We start from the raw sequence: 24193 nt of genomic DNA, 5'->3' as shown, positions 1-24193 counted from the left end.
AGCGGCGGGGGCGAGGCTCGGCCGGCAGAGGAGAGGCCGCGGTGGCACTGCGCCGCCCCCGACGGCGCCCTCTGGCGGCCGGAGCCGGCACCGTCAAGGGGTCGCGGACGCTGAGGAAGCCCCTAAGATACTAGTGGACTTCTCCCGGGGCGAAGGGACTAAGGGAGATGCGACCGCGAGAAGGAAGGAGACTTGGTGGAGGGAGGACCCCCTCTAGGAAGATTACAGGGAGAGTCGGGGTCATGACGATCAGAGGAAGAACAGGAACGAGGTGTTTTTAAAGGTCGCAACCGAGATGCCCTTTCCAGAGGACACCATGAAGGAGAGGACCGTCCCTATAGAGAAGGTCCCTCTTGAAGATGCCCCGAGAACTCGGGGCGGTGGGCCCCCGCGAGAAGCACCCACACACGCTGCTCTCTCAGTGGAGGATGCCCGAAGGAGCCGGCCCCCTAGAGCCAGTTGCTCCCGGCTGGTCGGGCCGGCCGGGGGACCCGTCGCTGATTGGCTGCGCCGCTGGGCGGAAGTGATGCTACTGTCACTGGCTTCTCGGGCTCCCGGGAAGCCGTGAGTTTCCGCAAGGAGGCGGCGGCAGCAGCTGCGGCCAGGCGGGTGAGTTGAGAACTCGGTGGGGGCGGGGCATTGGAAGTCCGGGTGGCCTAGAACAGGGGGGCAGCCGGTGTCTGAGGACGAGGGAGCCGCACAGAGGGCGCCTTCAGTCCCGGCTTGGGGGAGCCCAGGGAGACGGGGCCACGGAGTCTTGGATCCAGGATAGTGTGGATCCTCCGAGGAGAGGGGCACATTGCACGGGGCAGTCGAGGCCAGGGAGGGGGAAATCAATGAAACTGACCCCGGTACGCAGCCTGGTTTCTAGGAACAGGTGTAGAGGTTGCGAGGAGGACAGTCTCTTGGGAGCAGAATCTTGGACTCTGGGCTGTCCGTATCATTCCTCTCCTCTCTTGGCACCTCAGAGCTGTAAAGACACGCCTAGCAGTTGGGTGAAGTTTGAGATCTACTTTCAGAGGGTATTTAAGTTTCCTTACCCAGAAGCCTAGGGTGAGGGCTGGGGTGGGGTTAACGTACCGCTCTGCCAGAGGGACTGGAGGATGTAGTGGTCAGGTTTCTCCTCTCTTCCGGAAATCTATGGGCTCTACTGAGATTGAAGGAGCCTGCCTAGTTGGGTCACTATCAGGCTATCTAACAAGATTTTTGTATGCACACTGGGAAGGACACCTGAACATCTTGGGACACTCGACGCTGCTGGAGCGCAGGAAGGAATTTGCCCGGGAACCTCAGAGGAAAAGAGAGAAGGAGATATGTAGATTTGGGGAGGGAAATGTTAGGTGGCGGAAGTCCCCTTCTCCCTTTCCAAAGAGACTTCGGTAAAATACCCATGTTTATGTAATGTTTTGAGACTAATCCATTTGCATATTTGTGTGGGTACTAAGCCCTACCTCAAGGTGACCCCCCTACACCCCACCCCCGTAGAGAGCAGATGCTTCTGAAGCCCAGCCACCAATAGGGACACACATGTTCTGTCACCCATTCACCTGTCTCTGTCCCCACAGTTGCCCACCAGTTCTCATTTGGCCCTTCTGTCAAACCATGGGTGGCAGTCCCAGGTTTAGAGCTTGAGCCCTCACTTCTCAGCCAACTTGCTGAGCTAGTGACTAAGAGTAGCCCTTTAGTGCTGCTTTCCAATCACCCCTTCTCCCCAGGGTGTCCACTTGCCTCTTACGCCTGTTCAGTTTTGTTTGCATGCTCGGGTTTTCCCCATTTCACCCGCCTCCCGCCTACTCTTACTTCCCCTGGCATCCACAGGTACAGAAATCAGGAAGTTAGCTACTACCCCCTGGGCTTCTAGGAAGCAGTACCACCTACTTTTTCAAGAGGGGTTTTTGCTAAGAGTTCAAGCCCTCTTCTAGGCATCTAGGAAAAAAAGAAAAGACTATGGCCTGACGTTTAGGTCGAGAAGTACGGTTTCTGGATTATATACTGATCTGGCCTTACTGGACCAGTTCGGTTCTAGTCTGTGACCTATTTGGGATTCCTGGAAATGATACTTAATCACTTGCAGTTTCTTTGATCACGGATCCTAGAGTTCATGGCCAGCCTCTGCTTGCTCCACTGGGTTTGGGAGGACACCATTTCTTGTTTTCTTGGGGCCTACAGGTCTGCAATCTGTGCCTGGAGTCACCACTGCTCACAGCGAAAGGGATGCCTTTTCTCCGTTTGCACAAAATGAGCGTGAGGTGGTTAGCCAGACCAGGAGCTCAGCCTCACTCAGGGTCCAGGTGGGAACGGGGCCCCACTGCGGGGAGTTAGCCCTCAGGACAAGGGAACCAAGACGTCAGCTGGGGAAAGATTTCTGTTGCCTCTAAAGAAGGGAGGAGGGTCTCTTCTAAAGAACGGTCATGACTCTGCCAGGAATTTGCAGGAGTCCTATGACCTCTGAGCCCTTTTCATGGCAACAGTGGGAAAGAGCAGCACGGTGCCTGTTAGCAACTAGACATCCTGCTTGATCATCTAGTGATAATCATGTCACTGAGGGACCCCCCGGGGTTCGTGCTGGCCCACGCTGCCCCTGGGGGCTTATCCCTGTTGGTCAGAGATAACTGTGAATAACAGGAGAGGATCACATGTTTAATGATTTAAAAGGCATGTCTTAGGGATTTCCAGGTGTGCCGTGTTATCACGTTCTTACCTCTGGTGTCCTTTCTCTTTGTCTGCAGCCTACTGCTCTGATGCCCAAGGGGAGGCAGAAAGTGCCACACTCAGATGCCCCCCTGGGCCCCAGGCCCATTTGCCTCTGCCTGGAGCTAGCCGGGCTCTTCCTACTGCTTCCCTGGGTGATGGGCCTGGTGGGGGCAGGTGGGCCTGGGGCCCGGGGTCCGGAGGGGCTGAGCTGGGCGGTGCGTGTGGACAGCCCAGAAGGCGAAAGGGAAGAACAGTCGCTGGAGCAGCGGGCAGATGCCCTGGCCCAGGCGGCAGGGCTGGTGAATGCAGGACGCATCGGGGAGCTCCAGGGGCACTACCTCTTGGTCCAGCCAGCAGGGCACCAGCAGGCCCTGCAGGTGGAGGCCGTCCGGCAGCAGGTGGAGGCCGTGTTGGCCAGGCACGAAGCCGTGCGCTGGCACTCAGAGCAGAGGCTGCTCAAGCGGACCAAGCGCAGCGTCCACTTCAATGACCCCAAATACCCGCAGCAGTGGCACCTGGTGAGTCCAGCCCTGCAGCTTCGGGCCTCAGATGCTGGGCGGGGGGTACCCCGTGCCTTAGTGGCCTCTTGTCTGTGTTACTCTTCAGTGTTCCCCATCCTTTGCCTGAGGAGACATTTCTGTGGGCTTCCACAGTGGGCTTCGTCCTCGGGCTGCACCTTCCCTGTGCTCATATCCAGAGAGCCGGCGGACTGCAGTGGCAGGGCGTGGGCCCTGGGACCAGGCTGCCTGGGCCGCCTGCCACTGACTAGCGTGTACCTTTGGGTGCACTGTTTAGCCTCTCTGTGCCTCACTTTCCCTTTCTGTCAAATGGAGATTGTAATGGTTATGGTTATGGTTAAGTGAACTAAGGTACTTGGGCCCACATGGGAAACGCTTTACAAGAGTTAACTAGTAACGTTATATTATACGGTGTTAATATAATGTGTATCATATGGCCTATGAATTATATTGTCCAACCCTTGACCCTAGCCACCTTCTCACCCTTATTGCCCATGAGTGATGCCAGGCTTTCCTGGAGACCTCGGCTGTGGCAAAGCTCTCACGTGTCCCTCCTTAGCTCTGTCCCCACCTACCCTTATTGGTCTACAACCTCTCTCTGGCTCCTTGACGGCGGCCAAGAGTGCACAGGGGCTGCTCGCTGTAACTTGTCTCTCCGTGGGCTATGCTGTGTGTCACTGGATTCCCAGGGCTCAGAGAACAGTTCCTGACCCTGTCTCTCCTGCAGAATAACCGGCGGAGCCCCGGCAGGGACATCAACGTGACGGGTGTATGGGAGCGCAATGTAACCGGGCAAGGGGTGACCGTGGTGGTCGTGGACGACGGTGTGGAGCACACCATCCAGGACATCGCACCCAACTATGTGAGTGGCACTGGAACGACCCGTCCCATCCCACTGCCGGGCCTTATCTGATTCTTGATGTTCCCTCAGGCCTGTCCCCTTTCTTAGAGGTCATTGGGCCAAATGAAAGGGCCTGGAAGGTGGGATGGTGTTCTCCATCTACTCCTTTTCCGCAGCCAGCCTTCCAGCCTGGTAGCTAAGACACTGGACGTGGCTCCAGCTCAGCAAGGGAGACACTTCCTGGTTCCTGCTGCCACTCCCTGCCCTGGGGAGTAAGGAGTGGCCCCTGCGGGCAGCTTCCCTCTCTGCACAAATTCCTTAAAGCCCGACTTTTAGGTAGCCCCAAACCTCTTTTATCCCAGGCTTCCCACACCATGGAAGCGGCTCCTAGGCACATCTATAATGGCCAAGAGAGAAATTTCCCAAGAGCTGCAGTGCTTCTCAGTTTTGCCTCAAGGTGTCCTGTCCTCATATCTCACAGCCCATGTGGTTTGCAGAGATGGGCCCACAGTGCTGGCTTAGAGCCCCCAAATCCCAGTTCCCCTCTCTCCCTGAGCTCCAAGACCTGACCCCTTGTAAACCAGCGAGTGACCACATGCCCCGCCCATCCCCCCCACCTTGTTTCAGAGCCCCGAGGGCAGCTATGACCTCAACTCTAATGACCCTGACCCCATGCCCCACCCGGATGTGGAGAATGGCAACCACCACGGCACGAGGTGTGCAGGAGAGATCGCTGCCGTGCCCAACAACAGCTTCTGTGCCGTGGGAGTGGCGTATGGGAGCCGCATAGCAGGTACCTCTAGTCCAGCCTCGGTACCTTCCTCCTGTGACAGCTGTCCATCCTCTGTCCCTCCCCCATGAATTCCAACCCGACTTTATTTCACTTTCAACACACAGCAGAAAGCAAATGTTAAGCTTATGAATAGGTGTCTGCAGGACTTATCAGTTCATTGATTTTTTTCAATGCACTGTGTTTCCAACATGTTTTTAGCAGTGAACCCCACTGTATAAAACAGCTGAAAGTATGAAGTGCTCTGGATGGGAGATGGAGGCCCAGGCCCCACCTACGCAGACGACTCTTCCCTTTTTCTGATCATGGTTACGCCCTGTCAATGCTCAGCTCACTGTAATGATAACTCCTTATACTCATCCATGCTGTATTTGTATTTTAATGGTTTACCAAGTGCCTCCTGGTCTGCCCTTCCTCCGTGACCCCCGTGTGTCTGTGGAGGCCCCTCTCCCTTCTCCCAGCTCTCCCGTTCCCAGCCCTTCTGATGGTCACCGTCTGCTCTCCAACCTTTCAGGAGAGCGGAACAGCCCTGGCCCCCGCTGGGGTGGTACTGCGGCTCCTCTGCCTCTCGGTCTTTGTCCACTGAGGCAGGTGAAGGGGATGAATGGGGACACGCTGTCCGCGTGATTCCTCATAAATGCTTGGGACCTGCATTTCCGAGGTTGGAATAGATTGGCTGTATTCCTCTTACACTCCAGCAGAGGTCAGCAGCCCTCTCTGCGAATGAGGCTACAGAGGGAGCCAGAAACCTTCAGGGCCCAAGTCCCTTCTGAAAGCTCCATTCCGCCCTATGTGGTCACCAGGATGTGACCCACCCCATTTTATTGGGTGAGATTAGGCATCCGTGAGAGGAGTAATGCTGATGAGTACCATCTGTTGAATACCCTCTGTGTGTCGAGCACCACTGCAGTGTTTGACATGATTGAGGATGCACAGAAGAAGGGGACCTTGGATTCCCTACGTTCTAGGCTCTGCATCTTCCCACCGGACCCCAGGATCCTTAAAGTCTAAGATTTAGCATTATGTTAAAAAATATTTCCGGACAGGTACATGCACATGGTATAAAAATTCAAAAGACCCAAGAGCACTTAGAGGAAAAGTAAGTCTCCACAGGGGGCCCCCCAGCACCCAGCTCCCCGTCTAGGGGACCAGCTTTATTGAGGAGCCGGTATGGCCTTCACCGCCTAGGTATCCGGGTACTGGATGGACCCCTGACAGACAGCATGGAGGCTGTGGCGTTCAACAAGCACTATCAGATCAATGACATCTACAGTTGCAGGTGAGGCAGAGCCAGGAACAAGGTGAGGGGGCCAGAGGCTCGGGCCCTGGGCGAATCCTCCAACCAAAGAACAGCAGGATGGGCTGACTCGGGCAGGTCCCAGCAGGGCTCTCCCCACTGGGTTCAGCCTGTAAGTCCACTGCCCTCATTTCTCCAGACCCCCAGCGTCTGGGTTCTCAGTCTTAAGCCCCTTGTCACCCCAGTAATCAGGTTGCCACACGAGGAGTGCTCCATCCTGCCTCGTGTTTATCTGTTTATCAAACTCAGAAGGCTCTGGAAGAAATTGGGCATTCCTTTCCAACCACAGCAGAGCTGGACACCCAGCACCACCCCCCAGAAACACACCTGCAGCTCCAGGTTACGGTTATGGCGGGGAGGGGGTGTTTGATAAGGAGGGGCTGAGGCTGGGCTGCCCCCCAGCACTGATGGTACCTGCTCTTCCCCAAGTACCTGCTCTTCTCCTGTAAATGCATGGCATTATCCACACGGACGTTTCCTTTCAGAGAAAGAATGGAGAACTCCTCAGACCCGAGAGCTTTCCCAGATACTCCCTTCGCTGGTGCTCTGCCATCAAGCCTAGCGTTAGATCCCTAGGTCCCATCCATCTCTACCACTCTGTACTCCCCGGGGACCTGAGAAAGGGTTTTTAGGGTCAGGTTAAAGTAGTCCTAAACTGGGAAAGTTTCCAAGGACAAGAAGAACTTTAGCACGTACTTCTGTTTTCCACTTCGGAGTGAGGGCTGGACCTTTGACCCCTGTGTCCTTTCATCGTGGGAGTCCGGAGCTGGAGCCCTTGGGAGGAGAGGAAGGGCCCGGGCGGAGGGACGGCTGGCTGAGCCTGGGGGGCCTGGGTGGGCAGCCACAGCCTGGCTCTGGCTCTTCCCACTGGGTGTCTCTCAACAGCTGGGGACCAGATGACGATGGAAAGACGGTGGACGGTCCCCATCAGCTTGGGAAGGTAACTGGGGACCGCGTGGAGACTTGGGAGACCTAGGACCCCCTCTTCATTCCGTTCCTGGAACTGCTTCCGCCCCACCCCCATTTGCAGGGCCAGACCTACCATGTAGCCCGGGCACCTCCTTTGGGAAGAGCGCTCCTGACCTGGGGTTGGGGGAGTGTGGAGGATGTTCTTAGAGAGAAATGGAGCAGTGCTTTGAGATTGTTTCGCTCTGGTTGTGTGCTTGGCTCCCCATTTCTGGCCCTACCCTCTCTGATAAGCAGAGCCCGTGCACCATACAGCTGTTCCACTAACAGCCTCTTCACCTTGAGGCCATCTTTAAATCTGTTTCTCCCATGTCCAGTGCCCTTGGCTTTTTTTCTTTTCCTTCTAGAAGGGGAGGAAAGAGTGAGCGGCATGGAGGTTGGGGTCTTCCTATGAACTCCTCAACTGACCTGGACGTTTTGCCCCTCAGGCTGCCCTGCAACACGGGGTGATCGCTGGCCGCCAGGGCTTTGGGAGCATCTTCGTGGTAGCCAGTGGCAATGGGGGCCAGCACAACGACAACTGCAACTACGATGGCTATGCCAACTCCATCTATACAGTCACCATAGGTAGTGGCCTGGTGGCCCCGAGTGTGCATGTGTGCTCACGCCTGTGTGTGTGTGAGAGAGAGAGACACTCAGTCGTGACGGGACCGTGTATGTGGGTGTGCCCCCAGCTTCCATGGGTCTGTCTAAAAGTGTATGCATGATCTGCTCTTCTCTTCAGGCTCTGATAGTTAGGAGGGACTAGCCCTGCTCTCGGAGGATGTCAGGACTTCCTTAGAAGTCATACCCCGGAGCACTTTCCACCCATCATCGGGGATACCAAGCCCACCCCCCGCCTCCACTCCCCACAGCTGCTTAGGCCTCTGCTTTGGCCTCTCTTCCATGGGTCCCTTCGCTCCTGCTTGAAGCCTTCCCTGACCCCCAAATGCCCTTTGCCTGTGCTCCCTCCCATAGCATTTAGCATCCCGGTTGTTTTCATTTACTTACCCGACCTCCTCCCTGACTATGGGCTCCTTGAGATCAGGTCTGTGCCCTTCTCCCATGGCCCCCATGCCTCACACAGTGTGCGACTTATGGTAGGTAATTGATAAATGTTGAGGAAAATGCATGTGCGAATGGATGAGTAGGTATTGAGGTGGAACGCCCCCCAGATGCACCCTGGAGCCTGTTGAAAGAATGGTCTTAGGGCGCAGAATACCCTCTGCCATTTGAGGCTGCCTGTCCTGGTGAGGAGTGTGGGTACTTGAAGGACTTGGACCACTGAGATCATTTTTTAAACTCAGGACAACCCCCCAGGTGATAACTCAGAGATGACTCTGGTGTTATCAGGCCCTTATCTCTGCTCCCATTTCCCCTACTCTGTCCCCAGGTGCTGTGGACGAGGAGGGACGGATGCCTTTCTACGCAGAGGAGTGTGCCTCCACGCTGGCGGTCACCTTCAGCGGTGGGGACAAGATGCTCCGGAGCATCGTAAGCGCCCCCCGCCGGGCCCTCGGGTTCCTCTTCCCTAGCAGATCTGTGTCCCTAAGGGTCTGCCCCTGTTGGAAGAATGGAGCTGAGGACTCTAAATATATCTGTGTAAAGGGGTTTTATCTTTAAAATTTTAACTTACAAATATGCATGTTATCATAGGAATCACATTGATTAAGTATCACATTGATTGAAACGTCTTCCTTTGGTAGAACATGGTCTTTGGCTAAATTTCTGTGGCCTTTATAAAAAAAGGATCATCATTCCACTGCTATGCAGCCCTTATGTAAATACTGTGAGCTCTGTTCCTGTTCATCCTTGGGAGTAAAGCTAGTGGTTGTCGGCACGGAATGGGCGGGAAAAGGAGTCAGGAATGTCTCAGTCAGCCCGAGAGACAGCTCTTTCCTTGGAGCTGGAGCTGGAGCCACAGCAAACAAGAGGTCGGAGCAAGGGAGTGGAGTTTCTCAAGCTGTGGAAACCTGTGAAAGAATTCAGGGTTCCGTGCCTACACCCAGCTGGCCGAGCTTCATCCCGTCATCCTAGAGCTGCCTGCCAGTCCCCAGTGCCCCGAACAGAGGGATACGGGGACAAGGGGCTCTCGGGGCAGAGCTGGGCTGCAGCCAGGTGGTGTCACATTTCTCCAGCGGCTCTGGGTTGGGAGCGCTCTCCAGGGCCGCTGGGAATTAGGCTGCTTCCTCTGGGTCACATTCACTTTCCCAGAGACTGAAATTCTGTTTTGCCACTAAATGACTTTGGTCAGCACAGTGTTTTAAGGCTCAGGGCCCGGTGACCCCAGCCCCTTTCCCCACCCCGAGAGAAGAAAAAAGGGAGCTGACTAAAGTAAGTGGGCAGGAGGCTTCGCTCAGCAGGCGGGGGTCTGGGTGTGGAGGGCACCACCCACGCCCACCCCAGGCCAGGCTGGGTTGGGAGGACGAGCAGGAACATCCTGGCAGAACTCTCGGGAACCTGCTCGACCCGGCCCCAGCGAGGGACCGCGAAGGCTGCCGAGCACAATGGTTCCTCTTACTGTGCGCCACCTGCCTTTTTCCTCCTGACGCAGCTCCGCATCTCACCCCCACCCCCACCACGTTCCATCTGAGCTATAAATTGTCCGGAAATGAAAAGAGAGTTTGTTTAGCCAGGCTCCCATCTTTGGGACGCTCTTGCCTTGGAAACCAGTTGCCAGTTTCTGTTCAATGACCAGCTCGGTGGGGCTGCCTTCCTGAGGGCGGGCACGGAGGTACAGGCTGCCCGCCGTCTGCTGCCCGGCCCTTTCCAGTGGCTGCCTGGGGCTCCTGCCACAGGCAAGTTCATAGGCCTCACAGCTACACACTAGACTGTCACTGTGAGGCTGTTTCCGTAGCAGGAAAAAATCAACCTGCTCCCTGGCACAGACCAGGCTTTCCACCCTCACTGAGACTTCCACTTGGAGAGTTTTTGCCTCCTCTTCCATGCACACGAAGACTGAGTGAAAATGACATGTCTTGGCAGCCTCTGTAACAGCTGGAAGGCGAGCAGTGAGTACAGTGGAGAAAGGGCAGCTCTTGGGAGAAGTTAGCACCTTGGTATCTGACCCAGGAGAGAAGCTTGGAAGAAGATTTTCTGGTCTTAGCGTGGGCACCGCGTGCCAGATCCGGAGGGCCCTGGCCTGGAGCAGGTTTAGGCAGGGCCCCCTCGGCTAAACCCTCTGTGGCTCCAGGGTGGATTAGAGCGTGAAAAGAACTGGATGCCAGACAGATGCTGTGTCTCCCTGACCCCCGCTCTCACCTCCCACCTCAGGACCACAGGTGGAAAAGGGGGGACTCGTGGAAACCACCCGAGGCGCCAGGCCCAGAGCAGGGAGGCAGGGAGGCCTGTGGATCGCCCCGGGCCAGGGTGGGCAGGGGGTGTAGATGCTACACCCATGCTGAGCCCACGGGTGGACGAGGGGACAGCTTCCTCCCCCTGGGAACACGCTCCCTTTGTTCGCACGGATGTCACTCCAGGCCCTGTCGCTGAGCCGCCAAGTTGGATTTCCTCGACCGGTGCCGTCACTGTTGTCCCCGCTCCAGCTGGGGCCCAGGAGCTCCCGGCCACTTCCTCTGTCTCCAAGGGCTGTGGGGCTGGAGGGGCGGGGCTGGGGTTGGGTGGAGGATTTGGGAAGGGGTCACCAGAGGAGCCGGAATCAGGAAACCATCCTCTGCACGTGAGGCCTCTCCCCTCTCTCCAGCTCCTTTCCGCCCCCTCCCCCACAGTAACCAGACCCCCAGAGTAACTTTTTAATTCTTCTCAACTCTCCAGAGATTCTCTTGTTAGGCAAAGAAGGAGGAAGAATCTCCATCATCCCGACCTGCTAGACATTCAGCTCTCGCAATGGAAGGGCCCCCGGAGGCTCGTGCTGAGGCCCAGCCCCGCACCCCTCCCTCCACAGCACCTGGGAACAGTCCCTAACCCAGTCCCCGTCCTCTCCATTCCGCTTCCCAGGTGACCACAGACTGGGACCTTCAGAAGGGCACAGGCTGCACCGAGGGCCACACGGGGACCTCAGCCGCGGCCCCTCTGGCAGCCGGCATGATAGCCCTGATGCTGCAGGTGCGGCCCTGCCTCACGTGGCGTGACGTCCAGCACATCATCGTCTTCACAGCCACCCAGGTGAGATCCTCGCAGGTGGACAAATGGCCTGGCCCAGCCCACGTCAGACTTTCGGTCCCAAGGACTTGGAGGTTTCAGGAGGCTTCAGGTTCTAGGTGTCCCAGACGTTGGGTGCCAAATCCCGTCCAGAGTTGCATGTGCACGGAACAAGTGTGGGGACCCCATCAAGACCACAGACCTAAATTCACTCGCACCTGTTCTGCGGCTGCCCTTTTACCTGCAAAGGAGAGCTCCGGCTGGGCTCCTGACTCGAGCCTGTGGCTCCTGGCTCCCTCTCTAGAAACAGGCCATTGGGCTGGTGACATCACAGGCCTTTGCCCTTTTGTCCCAGCTTTCCTTGGGAAATCCATTCCTAGCAGCCTTGGTGGGAGAGTCTGGACTGGATCAGCTAGCAGGGCGAGCAGGGAAACTTAAAATCCGAGAGACTAACCGGGACCCCTGTCCTCTCAGTATGAGGATCGCCGCGCGGACTGGATCACCAACGAGGCCGGCTTTAGCCACAGCCACCAGCACGGGTTCGGCCTGCTCAATGCTTGGAGACTCGTGAACGCGGCCAAGGTGAATAGGTGTCCTGCGTGGAATGACGAAGGAGGTGGGGAGAATGCCTAAGACACTGCCTGGCACATCGTAGGTGTTAATAAATGCTCGTTCATCTGAGACCCCTTTTACAAGTGAAGAAGCAGGCTCAACACTATAATTAAAGTTTCTAAACTGTCGGTGGAGAGTAAATGGGACCTGAGTATCGTTTGGAGCCCTCAGGGTGCTCTGCCCCTCATCTGCTGTCCTGGACACAGCATTTCCTTGCTTTGGTGCCATAGGGAGCAGTCCAGGTGGTCCGCAGGAGCCTCGGGAGCGAAGGAAGGTGGTGAGGAAGGGGGAAATCAAAAGAGCAGTGCCCTAGGGGCCAAGTAGATGAGAGTGGGTGTGTGGGGTCCATCTTGTTTGTTCATTCGCCGTCCCCCCTTCCTTTCATAGATCTGGACGTCTGTCCCTTACTTAGCTTCCTACGTCAGCCCCGTGTTGAAAGAGAACAAGGCTATCCCACTGTCCGCCCGCCCCCTGGAGGTCCTGTGGAATGGTAAGCAGTCAGCAGAAAGGGGGTTAATCGTGGGCCTGAGGTTTGGGGCGGGGTGATGGGGAAGCTAAGCTCATCCTCCCTGCCGGATCCTACCCCCGTCCTGTAGGAGCTGAGCTCCAGCCAAACCTGTGGAGTTTTCTTTGACCATTTTAGGACATGTTGCTGCTTCTGAGTTGGCTGGCCCCCCGGGTGCTTAAACGAGACCTTTCTCCTGAGTTACTGGTGGTGGGAAGGACTGCCGAGCAAGCGATTAGGAAGGCTGGTGGGAGGGCTGGGACTGGGACCTGGGAGACAAGGCACGAGTTGAAAGACTTTCCTTTGACTTCCATGCTAGGAACGTGCCAGATGATCCTCTGCAACCCGGTGGCCTTTGGCTGGAATGAGGGAGTTGAGAATGTCTTCCTTTGATTCTCAGGCTTGTCTAGTACAGAGAGAGTCAGCTGGGGCCTGTAGGGGGAGGATAGAGGAGTCCCTAGAGGGCTCCCTAGACTGTGGTGGCCCTCCCTCTGCCCACGCGTCCATCACACCTGGGGCCGCTAGGACTCTCTGAAGGGGTGAGGGCCGTGTGTTGTCAGTCAGAGATGTCGTCTTACGTTGAGCACAGAGGTTGAGCCCCTTCCCAGAGAAGAGGGCAGCTGGATTGGGACACTTGAGCAAGAGGATCTTCTGTCTGCAGATTTCCCGGACTTCCCACTGGGGAGTTTTCCTCACCTCCAGTTCCTTGGGGGTTTTTTTCCTCAAGGATTTTTGACAGGCAGAGTTATTCCCTAATTTTTGTGAAGATTGAAGCGTGTCATGCTTTGTACACAAATGGAACTGTTTTCGCATTTCCCATCCTCCTAGGAAGTGTTCAAACCACAACAGTGGCAAAAGGAGGAATGGCCAAAGATGGGAGCATGGAGGGGAGGTGGAGACGGCATCCCTGGGGTGGAGGTTTCACTGGGAATAGTCCTGTTGTCTCTCTCCCTAACCATGTCCAGCACTTGCCCAGTTTCCCCTCTACGTGGAAGGAAATCCATGGGCCCAGTTCATTGCATTTTCCGTAAAAGGAATGCTGTCTTGGAAAGGGCATAAAGCGTCAGCCAAGGCAGAGAAGTGCAGGAACGTTCCCAGGAATGCGGTTCAGTAGGAACCTCGGGGCTTCGCACGTGCATGTCTTGGGGACAGTATGTCTTTTCACTTGCACCTCCCATCCAGGGCTGCTAACCCGCAATCGCATCCCTCAGATGAGGGGGTCGACTTAGGGTCCTTCCCAGCTTCATCATCTTCTGCTTCCCACTAACCAGGGATGTTCCCCAGCGTGTCTAACAAACTTCCCTCGGTATAGAGGCATCTGGCACCTGCTCGTTTGTCACTAGGAAGCAAGAGAAAGAAGGACAGGTTGTCCTGGGCAGAGGAGAGTGGGAGGTGGGGTAGTGGGGAGAGAAGGACGGAGAGAAGGGAGGTGAAGACCCGGCGAGTTTTGCCAATGGAGCCCTTCGTTGGTTTGGAGGGCAGCAAGCGGACTGCCGATCTTCAAGATCAGCAAAGGTGTCTTCCCCTCTGCCGTGACCCCATTCACCCCTGAGCAGACAGAACTGAAGGTTCACGCTTGTGGGCGTGCTTGGAGGCTGCAGAAAGTCCAGTTCACATAGAGCTGAGCATAGTCCCGGACAGTTAGTAAACCTCTTTCCCTATAGCCAAGCAACAGTCTTTCCCACCAAGACCTGGGTGAGTCAGTGTCCAAGGGCTGGAAGGTGAACTTTTTTGTAAGGTAGAAGGAACTGAACATCCCTGAGATGGAAAAGGGGTGCAATACCACTAAGACTCTGGAGCAGTGGTGTCCAAGAGAACTTTCTACAATGATGAAAATGTTCTCTATCTGTGCTGTGCAATTCATGTGAGGTTATTGAAGATTTTAAATGTGGCTCGTGTGGCTGAGGAACTAAGTTTGTGTGTTATTGTAATTGAATTTAAATAGCCACATGTGGCTGGTGGCCACCTTCTTGGGCAGGGCAGCTCTAGAGCAAGACAGGAGGAGGATGTAGGGGGAAGGGGATTGGCGCCCCTTGGTTCCTTTAGCTCTGACTCTGGGTCTGAAATCTCTACCAGAGGGTGAGAGGGAGGGCGGGGTTTGGGAGGAGTATCCAAAACACAAGGGAGCCTGTGTGTATTTACAGAAGATTCCCGAACACCACTTGCAATTACCCTTTTATCCTTGTTTACAGCCAGTGCTGGTTCCCCCTCTGGCCATGCTTGAGTCCTGTTCCTTCCTGGCTCTGAATCTTCCTCTCCTGCCCAGTCTTTCTCTCCCCACTGATTCCTCCTCCTGCCTTCAAACACCCTCCGAGCATCTGTTAGGAAACACTTTTAAGTCTCTGCCCCCCTCCAACCAGTAACCTTTTCAAATGAATTAACCAAAGCAATTGCTCGCCTTTATCACACCCTCTCCACCGCTGAAGACTTACTCCATCACTCACAGCGCCCCTCTCCTGCTCAGACCAGGGGCCAGCTCAGAGCCCATCCTTCTCAGCCCTCTTGTTCTCTGACTGGACTAACGAGACCTGTGTGGCAGCCTCCCTCTTCCTGCGGCTGCAGTGACCTCCTTTGCTCCATGGCCCTCTTCTGGCTTCTCTGCCCAAGGAACTTGGTTTTTCTGTTCGCTCTCCTCACTACTCCCAAACCAAGAGTGCCTTCTACGACTCATTCCATGTTCTTGACCCTCCCTCTACGTTTTCTCCCTCGACGGCACAGCTGTGTTTATGGCTTCCGCTGCCACCTCTCCACAAATGATTCCTAGATCAACATCTCTTATTCTGATCCCTAACCAGTGAGAGGGGTAGAGATTTTTCTGGCTTCCGCAAGATTATGGGCAAATAAATCCCTGGGATCTTCGGGGTGGGGTGGGGCGGGGGGAGGGCGGTTGAAAAAGACCCCAGCTTGCCAAAGGCAAAATAATATGATCATCATCAACTAAGATTTGAGTGTTTAGGTGCCAAGCACTGGCTTAAGGATTAACTCACTTAATTCTAATAAAACAGTTCTCATGTTGCCACATGGCTGGCCACCCAAGTCGCTGAACACCCCAATAAGGAAATGCATGTAACGTGCCACTGCGTACACATGCTAACACAGACAAGCACTCGCGGGGCTCTTTTTGGATTCCATTCTGTTCTGTCGTGCTCTATAACGTGTCATTTACTCTCCGTTAGGCCCTTATCTTCCATGTTAACACTCTCCTTCAACTATGCCAGGAATATTTTCCTCCATCTTTCTATACCTAAATCGCTGTGTGCTGTTGGACATCCCATCAGTACTTTACGTTTAAAATGTACAGCATCTTAGATTTCATTATCACCTATCGACAGCCAGCTTACTTTCCAAGTTTCTCTCATTTCTGTCTGTGCCATCACCATTCCCTAGGCTCCCAAACTTGAAACTCGGGAGTTTTCAATCCCACTGTATCCCTTGCCTCTCCCTAGGTCTTCCTCCAGCCCTCAGAATTTTGTCTTTCACTTACTTCTCTGAAATGTCTCTTGATTGATTGACTCATTCATTCTACAAGTATGTGAGACCTACCTCATCCCAGGCACTGTACTAAGTTCTAGGGATTCAGAGATAAGACACGATTCCTGCCCTCAGAGAGCTGCTCCCAGTCTGGTAGGAAAGACAGTCCCTCCTGCAGGTAGAGCGCAGTGTTACAAGCACTGCAGTGGAGATGGCGCAGGTGCCTCTTGCCACCAGGGAAGACACAGGAGGGTTCTCAAAGCAACTGAGATTGACCTGAGTCCCACCAGGTAAGCTAGCCGGGGGAAGAGGCGAGGAAAGGGACATCCAGGCAGCAGGGGCAACACGTGCAGAGTCGACGGTATCTTCAGGGAGCGCAAGTCACGTGGTGTGGCTGGAGCGTGGCTCCTGACTGGCAGAGGAAGACTGGAAACTCAGGTGGTAGGGCCACATGGAACTGTGTCTGCCATGGTAAGGAGTTTGGCCTTTATCTTGAAGTTTGTGGGGAGCCTTCGAGGTCAATTATCACCAACTGATGTTAGCAGTAAGGGAGAAGGAGAGCAGTTAGAGAGATTCCCGAGGCTTTACCTTTTAGAGATACATGGGAAATCTTCACTAATGAAAGGATATGATGCCTGGCGATTCTGTCAAAAGAATCTGGGGAGGGGCTTCCCTGGTGGCGCAGTGGTTGAGAGTCCGCCTGCCGATACAGGGGACACGGGTTTGTGCCCCGGTCCAGGAGGATCCCACATGCCGCGGAGCGGCTAGGCCCGTGAGCCATGGCCGCTGAGCCTGCGCGTCCGGAGCCTGTGCTCCGCAATGGGAGAGGCCACAACGGGGAGAGGCCCGCGTACCGCAAAAAAAAAAAAAAAGAGAATCTGGGGAGGGGAGAAGTGGGGATCATCGATGAAACGAGATTGGCCATATATATTGGTAGTTATTGAAGTGAGGTATTGAGAACATCTGTTTTCTCCATTTATATAGGTCTGAAACTTTCTATAGTAAAAATTTATATATAAAGGTGTACGTATACAGATGTACGTCTATATACACGCACCTGTATATGTGAAGATTTCTGAATTTTTAGCTGGAGTCGTTGATTAGATGGTGGCGCTGTCACATGAGATTAAGAACCCAGGAGGAAGAAGAGGTTTGGGCAAGGACTATGGAGTGTGAAGAGCTGAGGAAGAGAATTTGGGCTCTGCTGTGTTTGAGGCTTCTATGCAGCATCTAAAGGTTGTATTCAGAAAGCAGTTGAATAAATAAGTTTGAAAGTCTAGACTGGAGATAATGGTTTGGGAGTCACCCGCATAAAAATGGAAGAGAAAGGTCTGGGAAAGAAGGAGATCACTAGGGTTGGGGGTAGACAAGGATAAAAGAGGACCTAGGACACAGGCTGACATTAAGGGGGTGGACAGAGGAAAGGGGCCTCAGGAGAAAACTGAGAAGAGATGCCTGAGGTTGGAAAAAAAACAGGAGGATGGTGTCACTGGAATCTAGGGTAGTTCTGATGGGAGTGGGCAAGCGGGCAAGGACTGAGGGCGTCCCTGGTTTATCAAGGAGGCCATTGGTGACCTTAAGAAGAATACTTTGGGACTTCCTTGGCGGTCCAGTGGTTAGGACTCCGTGCTGCCACTGCCAAGAGTACTTTGTTTCAGTCTGTTCATGGGGGCAAAAGCTAGACTGCGGTGGGTTGAAAAATTCGTGGGGACAGAAGAAGATTCCTGGTTAAAGACGGTGAATTGAACACGTGCTTTTATCTCTGCTTACTCCCAAAACCTCACCAAAGTGAGAATAAAGGAATAAAAGTGGTATAAGCACAAGGACAAAGAGAATGAGAGGCGAGACCACAGCAAAGGAGAGATTGCAGCACATTTTTGGAAGACGGAAAACGAGTGGAGAAGTGGGCAGGGCTAAGAAAGTTGCAAACCAAATACCTGTAAGGGTAAACCTAGGCAACAGGCTCGTTTCATGCCTCAGAATCCCCAAAGGCTCAGGACTCGGAGGCCCCATGCACTACAGAAGGCAGAGATGAGGTGTGAGAGTAAAACGAGAGATCAATTAAAAGGTAGACTCCCAGGTGTCTTCTCCCATCCTTAGCAGCCTTATCCGGGCAGGAGTTGGGAATTTCATTCTCCAGAGCCCGGGGCCCCAGGTACAGCAGAAAATAAGAGACAGAGAGTGTACCTTAAAATGATAAACCATGGAGACTTCCCTGGTGGCACAGTGGTTAAGAATCCGCCTGCCAATGCAGGGGACACGGGTTCGATCCCTGGTCCAGGAAGATCCCACATGCCGTGGAGCAACTAAGCCCGTGTGCCACAACTACTGAGCCTGTGCTCTAAAGCCTGCTTGCCACAACTACTGAAACCCGTGCACCTAGAGCCTGTGTGCCTAGAACCCGTGCTCCGCAACAAAGAGAAGCCACCGCAATGAGAAGCCCGCGCACTGCAGCGAAGAGTAGTCCCCGCTCACCGCAACTAGAGAAAAGCCCGCACACAGCAACGAAGACACAATGCGGCCAAAAATAAAAAGTAAACAAATTTTTTAAAAAAATGATAAACCATGAACTATGACGGGGACACGTTACAGATAAACTAATTCTCATAGCTAGTAAATGGCAGAGCTGGGATTTGAACCCAGGCTGGGTGGCTCCAGAGCCCATGCCATTAGCACCAGCAGGCACAAGAGTTGAGAAAGGGTTTATTTCACCGGCAGTGACAGCACAGAGTCCTAACCACTGAACAGCCAGGGAATTCCCCGCTGTTTCTTCTTTGATCAGTTATCCACGCTCACATCGGCTTACCCTTAGAATCAAGCATTTTAGCTGGGCTTCCTGTCACCTGTTTCTTCTTCCTACTCTGATTCAGCCCACTCACAGCTGTTGAGAGTAACCTTCCTTTAGCACTTTTTTTTTTAAAACTCTGTCCTTGCTCGATAATCTCTAATAGCTCTCAGTTGCTTGTTTAAAATAAAAATTTTAAAGCCCTTCCCATGCTAGGTCCCCTGCCCATACTTTCATATTCTCTCTGAGCTTCTTCATCTGTGAAATGGGGGTGCTGCTCTCTGCTTTGCCTGTCGGCATGAATTAATGAAAGGAAAGTTGCTTTGGAAAGAATCATTTCTCATTGCAGCCTAATTTCTTAATATTCCCCAACTGAGTCTTCCACTTCAGTAGTTTGGTGGGGTTTTTTTGTTTGTTTGGGGGTTTTTTGACTTTTTATTTTGAAATAATTGTAGATTCACAGGAGGTTGCAAAGAAATGTTCAGGGAAGTCCTGTGCACCCTTCTCCTGATGTGAAATGTCTTAATTCTAGGACAATAGCAAAACCAAGAAAATGATATTGGTCCAATGCAGAGCACTTATTCAGATTTCACCAGTTAGACTCATATTTCTGTGTGTGTGTGTGTGTGTGTCCGTAATTTTACCACATGTATAGCCTTGTGTAATCACCACCACAGCCAATATCCAGAACCACTGCATCCCAAGACTCCTCAGTGCCACCCCTTTATGGCCACACCCATCCCCTCTGTACCATCCCTAGCACCTGGCAACCACTAATCTGTTCTCCATCGCTACAGTTATGTTATTCATGAATATTACGTAAATGAAATCACACACTGTGTATCCTTTTTTTTTTTTAACATTTTTTTTATATTTATTTATTTATGGCTGTGTTGGCTCTTTGTTTCTGTGCGAGGGCTTCCTCCAGTTGTGGCAAGCGGGGGCCTCTCACCATCGCGGCCTCTCTTGTTGCAGAGCACAGGCTCCAGACGCGCAGGCTCAGTAATTGTGGCTCACGGGGCTAGTTGCTCCGCGGCATGTGGGATCCTCCCAGACCAGGGCTCGAACCCGTGTCCCCTGCATTGGCAGGCGGATTCTCAACCACTGCGCCACCAGGGAAGCCCCTGTGTATCCTTTCGATATTGGCTTTTTTTCATTCAGCACAATTTCCTTGAAATTTTTTCACTTCAGTAGTTTTTTTTCTTAATTTGTATTTCCTTCAGTATGAAACTTGTTCATGTCCACCTCTGCCTTTCTACATGCCATTTCTCCTTCTAGAATACCCTCTACCAACACTCCACCAATCGTATTCACTTCCTCCCTCTGAGTGTGTCTCACGGCTGCCTAAACCCATCTGACTCATCTCTGTTCTAGCATCAGTTATGTAGACCGCATTGCATATCATTTTCCACTTGCACATAGAAGGCGGAGACCATGTCCAACTTTTCTCTCTATTCCCAGCAGCTAGCACAGTGCCTGAAATGTAGGAGGTACTCAGTAAATTATTTTTTGGGTGAACGAATGTCGGAAATTGCTCCGTTTGGTTCTTCCATTGTGTCCTGGGTATATGTTGTCCTCCCAACTGGACTCTAAACTCGATTGTAAACTTGAAAGCAGCAACTGCGTTCCATTTACTAGTGTACATGAGGTTCAGTCAGGGTTGCCAAAGATATTTGTATGTGTCTTCCATGAGTATGTTCCTTTGTCTGTTGGGGTGAAGTGAGGGCATAAGCGTTTGTGGGGCTGGTTTCCCAGCTGCCCAGCCTGACTTCCCACAGTCAGCAGGATGGACCTGGAAATGTCGGGGCTGAAGACCCTGGAGCACGTGGCCGTGACAGTCTCCATCACTCATCCACGACGTGGCAGCTTGGAACTGAAGCTGTTTTGCCCCAGTGGCATGATGTCCCTTATTGGCACCCCCCGCAGCTTGGACTCGTACGTACACGTGCCCTCACCTGAGCTCTCTCTGCGACAAGGGCCTTTTCCAGGAAAAGATATGGGAGGAGTGGACACTGGCACTGCCCTAAGCTACCGTGGCACTGGCTTTATTACCTTCTTTGTTCAAGTGCTTACAATGTGCTCAGCACTGCACTTGAAATATAGTTTCTTTTCTTTTTTCATCTTTATTAGAGTATAATTGCTTTACAATGGTGTGTTCGTTTCTGCTTTATAACAAAGTGAATCAGTTATACATATACATATGTTCCCATATCTCTTCCCTCTTGCATCTCCCTCCCTCCCACCCTCCCTATCCCAACCCTCTAGGTCACAAGTTTCTTTAATCCTAGTAAGGACCATGCAGTGTAGACTTTGTAACCCTTTACAAATGAGGAAACAAGTCACAGAGCTAGTTAAGTGCCTGAGAGAATAGCAGTAAGCCTAGACCTATGGGACTCCCAAGCCCGTGTTCTCTCCACGTTTGCTTTTTCCACTACACTACGTTGACACAGGTCCCTCAGCCCCTGAGATCCCAGGGGCAAGGGCCAGCACTTGAGGGCCCTCCATGGCACCCTCCCGATGACTGTAGCTCAGACAACAACTGCTACTACAGTAAGAAAATGCTTTGGGGCAAAGCGGTCAGTTCCCTGCTCCATGCCTTCCTCTGTCTCCTCTGTTCTTGCCCCAGGGACCCCAATGGCTTCAATGATTGGACCTTCTCCACTGTGCGGTGCTGGGGGGAAAGAGCGAAAGGGACCTACAGACTCGTCGTCAGGGATGTAGGTAAGCCTGCCTGCCCCCCACCAGGGCCCTGCCTTTCGTGATTGTCATCTGGTCCCTCTGGATCTCAGAGTCCCCACAGAAATTGTCCCAGGTGGAATACATAGGGTTGCCATCGGACCAAGAGGGTAGATGCCAAGACGTAAGCCCCACCCAAAAAAATGGGCATTGATACCTAGAACGGTTAATTTATACTACCTCTCATGTTCCTTGGAGAAGTGACTGATCCATTTTTCCTCAGGATAGCAACAAAAATTCCTTGTTGAAACCACATTTCAAGTTCTTTCTCATATAACCATCCTCTGGCCAGCCCTGGTAGGCAGGTAAGGGCAGGACTAATTTTCACCGTTTTTTTTTTTTTTAAACTGAGGCCCACGCAGAGGTTTGAAGTGACTTGTGTGAGGTCACACAGTATCTCAGTGAGGACTGGAAATTGAACCCAACCCTCCCAACTTCCAGCCAAGTTAGGTGTTCATCACCAGACTGGTGGTTTTCAAACCTTCCTTTAATTTAGCTGGACTTTTTTTTTTTTTTTCTTCCCAAGAAAAATCCCAGCTGAAACCCCGAAATATGTATGTATGAAAGAGGCAAAACTTCTCCACTTGGGAGTGCCACCTTTCACCTCCGCCTTTCCATTCCTAAGGGCACCCCGAGAGGCACGTCTGCAGTACCCTGGGGTCAGTGGGACACAGGTAGACAACTACTGTGGCCGCTCATGTGGTCTGAGTCCCTCTGGGTGGCGGGGTGGGCAGGGCCTCTGCTGTCTGTGTGGCCAACAGCGGGGCGTGGCTCACGGACCACCCTGCTTGCGGCTCTAGGAGATGAGACGTCCCAGCCTGGCATCCTCCGGCAATGGCAGCTGACCCTATATGGCTCTGTGTGGAGTCCAGAAGACATCAGGGACAGACAAAGGTAGGTGTAGACACATGTGTCAGAGGGAGGGGGACTCACGGGGTCAGGGAGAAGGCCACTTAGGGAGTGCCACCTCCCTGGGAACCCACAGCGTGGCCCTCCCCTGTTTGCTGTGGGGCTTCCGTCTGTCTGGCTGTGAGGTGGGCGGATGGGCGAGGCAGGCGGTAGAGGAACCAAGCTGAGTAGGGCATCCTCGTCTCCTTTCTTCTCCACAGGTTACTAGAAAGTGCCATGAGTGGGGAATACCTGCGCGATGGCTTCACGCTGCCCTGCCCCCCCGGGCTGAAAATCCCGGAGGAAGATGGCTACACCATCACCCCGAACACCCTCAAGGTACGAGGGCCAAAACCCAAGCTGCAGGCAGGCAGGAATGTCCTGAGGGATGTGGTCCTTGGTGGGAGACTCAAGGTGACTTGGGGAGTGAGGGGTTGGGAAGACCTAGGTCCCCACGCTACAGGCTAACTCTCCAGGGCATTCCTTGTGTGGGGGGAACAGGGGGAGTGGTTTGGGGTGGGAGAGGCAGCCCCTAGGAAGAGAGAGAGTTTCTGAGCCCATTGTTCTGGGAAACCACCCTTACACAGGTGTCTGACTTTCCCCCAGACCCTGGTGCTGATAGGCTGTTTCGCCGTCTTCTGGACCATTTACTACATGCTGGAAGTGTACTTGAGCCAGAGGAATGTGGCCTCTCACCCAGTCTGTAGGAGTGGACCCCGCCACCGGCCCCAGCGCAGCCGAACAGCCAAGGAGGAGGGGACAGAACTGGAATCAGTGCCCCTTTGCAGCAGCCAGGATCCAGGTGGAGTGGGGATGGAGAGCGAGGGCCCTCCCGCCACCTCCGGGCTCCACACCCCAGACCTGCTGGATCAAGGGGACTGGAGCCTGTCCCAGAGCAGGAGTGCCCTGGACTGCCCTCAGCACCTGCCCCCAGACCTGCTTCAGGCGAAGGAGGCGCAGATTTGCTGACCTTGGGCCTGACAGCCAACGTGGGAGAGGCTCTAACTTCCTAAGACTGGGGAAGCTTGGAAAGCGGCTCCGCAGGCCCGGGAGCTCTGGGGAGAAGGCAGCCCCGACGCTTCCACCTGGGACCAGGGGCCTAAAGAGCGCCTCTGGCTAAAGACCACACTCAGGGAGGGCAAGGGCCTTCGGAAGGTACAAGCGGAGCCAGATTACAGTCTCGCAACAGCCATGGAACCTTCCTCCAACCCAACGGGAGTTTTTGGTGAGAAGGTCCCGGACAAGGGATTGGGGCCCCTGCTGGGCAGGTCTCCATCCTTGTTTCTCCAGGGCAAGCCAGTGGTGTCGGGCACAGGGACCCTCACCCACACATGGCCAGAAGAGCATCTCAGCAGAATCATCACTGGGGTCACTTGGGAAGAGGGCTTAGGGGTGGAGGCTGGGAAGAGCCCCAGACACGCCTGTCCTTTTAACGACCCAGGGGCCAGAAACAGCAGACTTTTCCTCTCTCCCCCTCACCTTCCAGCCTAAGCCTTGGACCTTGGCATATGGGCACGGCAGTCAACCCTCAGCTCGGCACACGTGCCCTGGAAGCAGCGGCCTCCATTAGCCCTGATCAGAAGCCAACCTTGAACACACCCCTGACCCCCTCACCATCATGCCCACCCTTCATCCTGAAGGATCGGTACGACGCACCTGGCAGGGCTGGGGCACATCCTGGGGGAGTCTGTGGCAGGACTGGGACAGGTGTCGGATCAGTCACTGGCCCTGCAGCCCTGCGACCACCCGTCTTCCTCTGCAAAGTGCTCAGGGAAATGGCCGTGCCTGCCGGAGGCCAGCCATCTGCCTGGCAGGCTGCGACTCTTCCTCCCATTCTTGGCCTCCTCCCCTCTTCTGAGCTAGTTGGTCGATTTGAATTTTTTTTTTAACGCTTAAGATTTGGTTTTCTCTTTTCACAGCAACATTTTGTTGAATTTTTTCTGCACAGCTTTTCCAAAATAAAAACCTTCCTCACAGTTCTGCTCCTTCCCATCTCCTTTCTGCCGCCTC

At 53.8% G+C, this 24193-nt stretch overlaps 1 protein-coding gene across 3 annotated transcripts; it reads left to right on the top strand.

The window, feature by feature from the left end:
* The first annotated feature begins 108 nt into the window (after positions 1-108).
* On the top strand, positions 109-24159 carry PCSK7 (proprotein convertase subtilisin/kexin type 7). 3 transcript variants are annotated; one of them, XM_060304096.2, is made up of 17 exons: positions 109-609; positions 2170-2291; positions 2730-3212; positions 3940-4074; positions 4681-4846; positions 6032-6122; positions 7026-7080; positions 7535-7673; positions 8479-8579; positions 11043-11210; positions 11661-11768; positions 12186-12288; positions 20338-20494; positions 21186-21280; positions 22096-22189; positions 22405-22522; positions 22771-23024. In XM_060304096.2, exons 3-17 carry the CDS (start codon positions 2742-2744, stop codon positions 22888-22890), a joined length of 2121 nt encoding a protein of 706 aa, XP_060160079.1. In that variant the 5' UTR covers positions 109-609; positions 2170-2291; positions 2730-2741; the 3' UTR covers positions 22891-23024. The 3 variants fall into 3 exon arrangements, 2 of the variants coding, with proteins under 2 accessions (XP_060160079.1, XP_030693483.1); XM_030837623.3 differs by having other exon boundaries at positions 110-609; positions 22790-24159; XR_004035385.3 differs by lacking the exons at positions 22405-22522; positions 22771-23024 and adding an exon at positions 21519-21600 and having other exon boundaries at positions 22096-22141.
* The last annotated feature ends 34 nt before the right edge of the window (positions 24160-24193 follow it).

Source organism: Globicephala melas, chromosome 8 (assembly GCF_963455315.2).
Source record: "Globicephala melas chromosome 8, mGloMel1.2, whole genome shotgun sequence".
In the NCBI taxonomy this organism is placed as follows: domain Eukaryota; kingdom Metazoa; phylum Chordata; class Mammalia; order Artiodactyla; family Delphinidae; genus Globicephala; species Globicephala melas.
The sequence above is the reverse complement of the archived record's forward strand: the minus strand, read 5'-3'. Positions and strand labels throughout refer to the sequence as shown.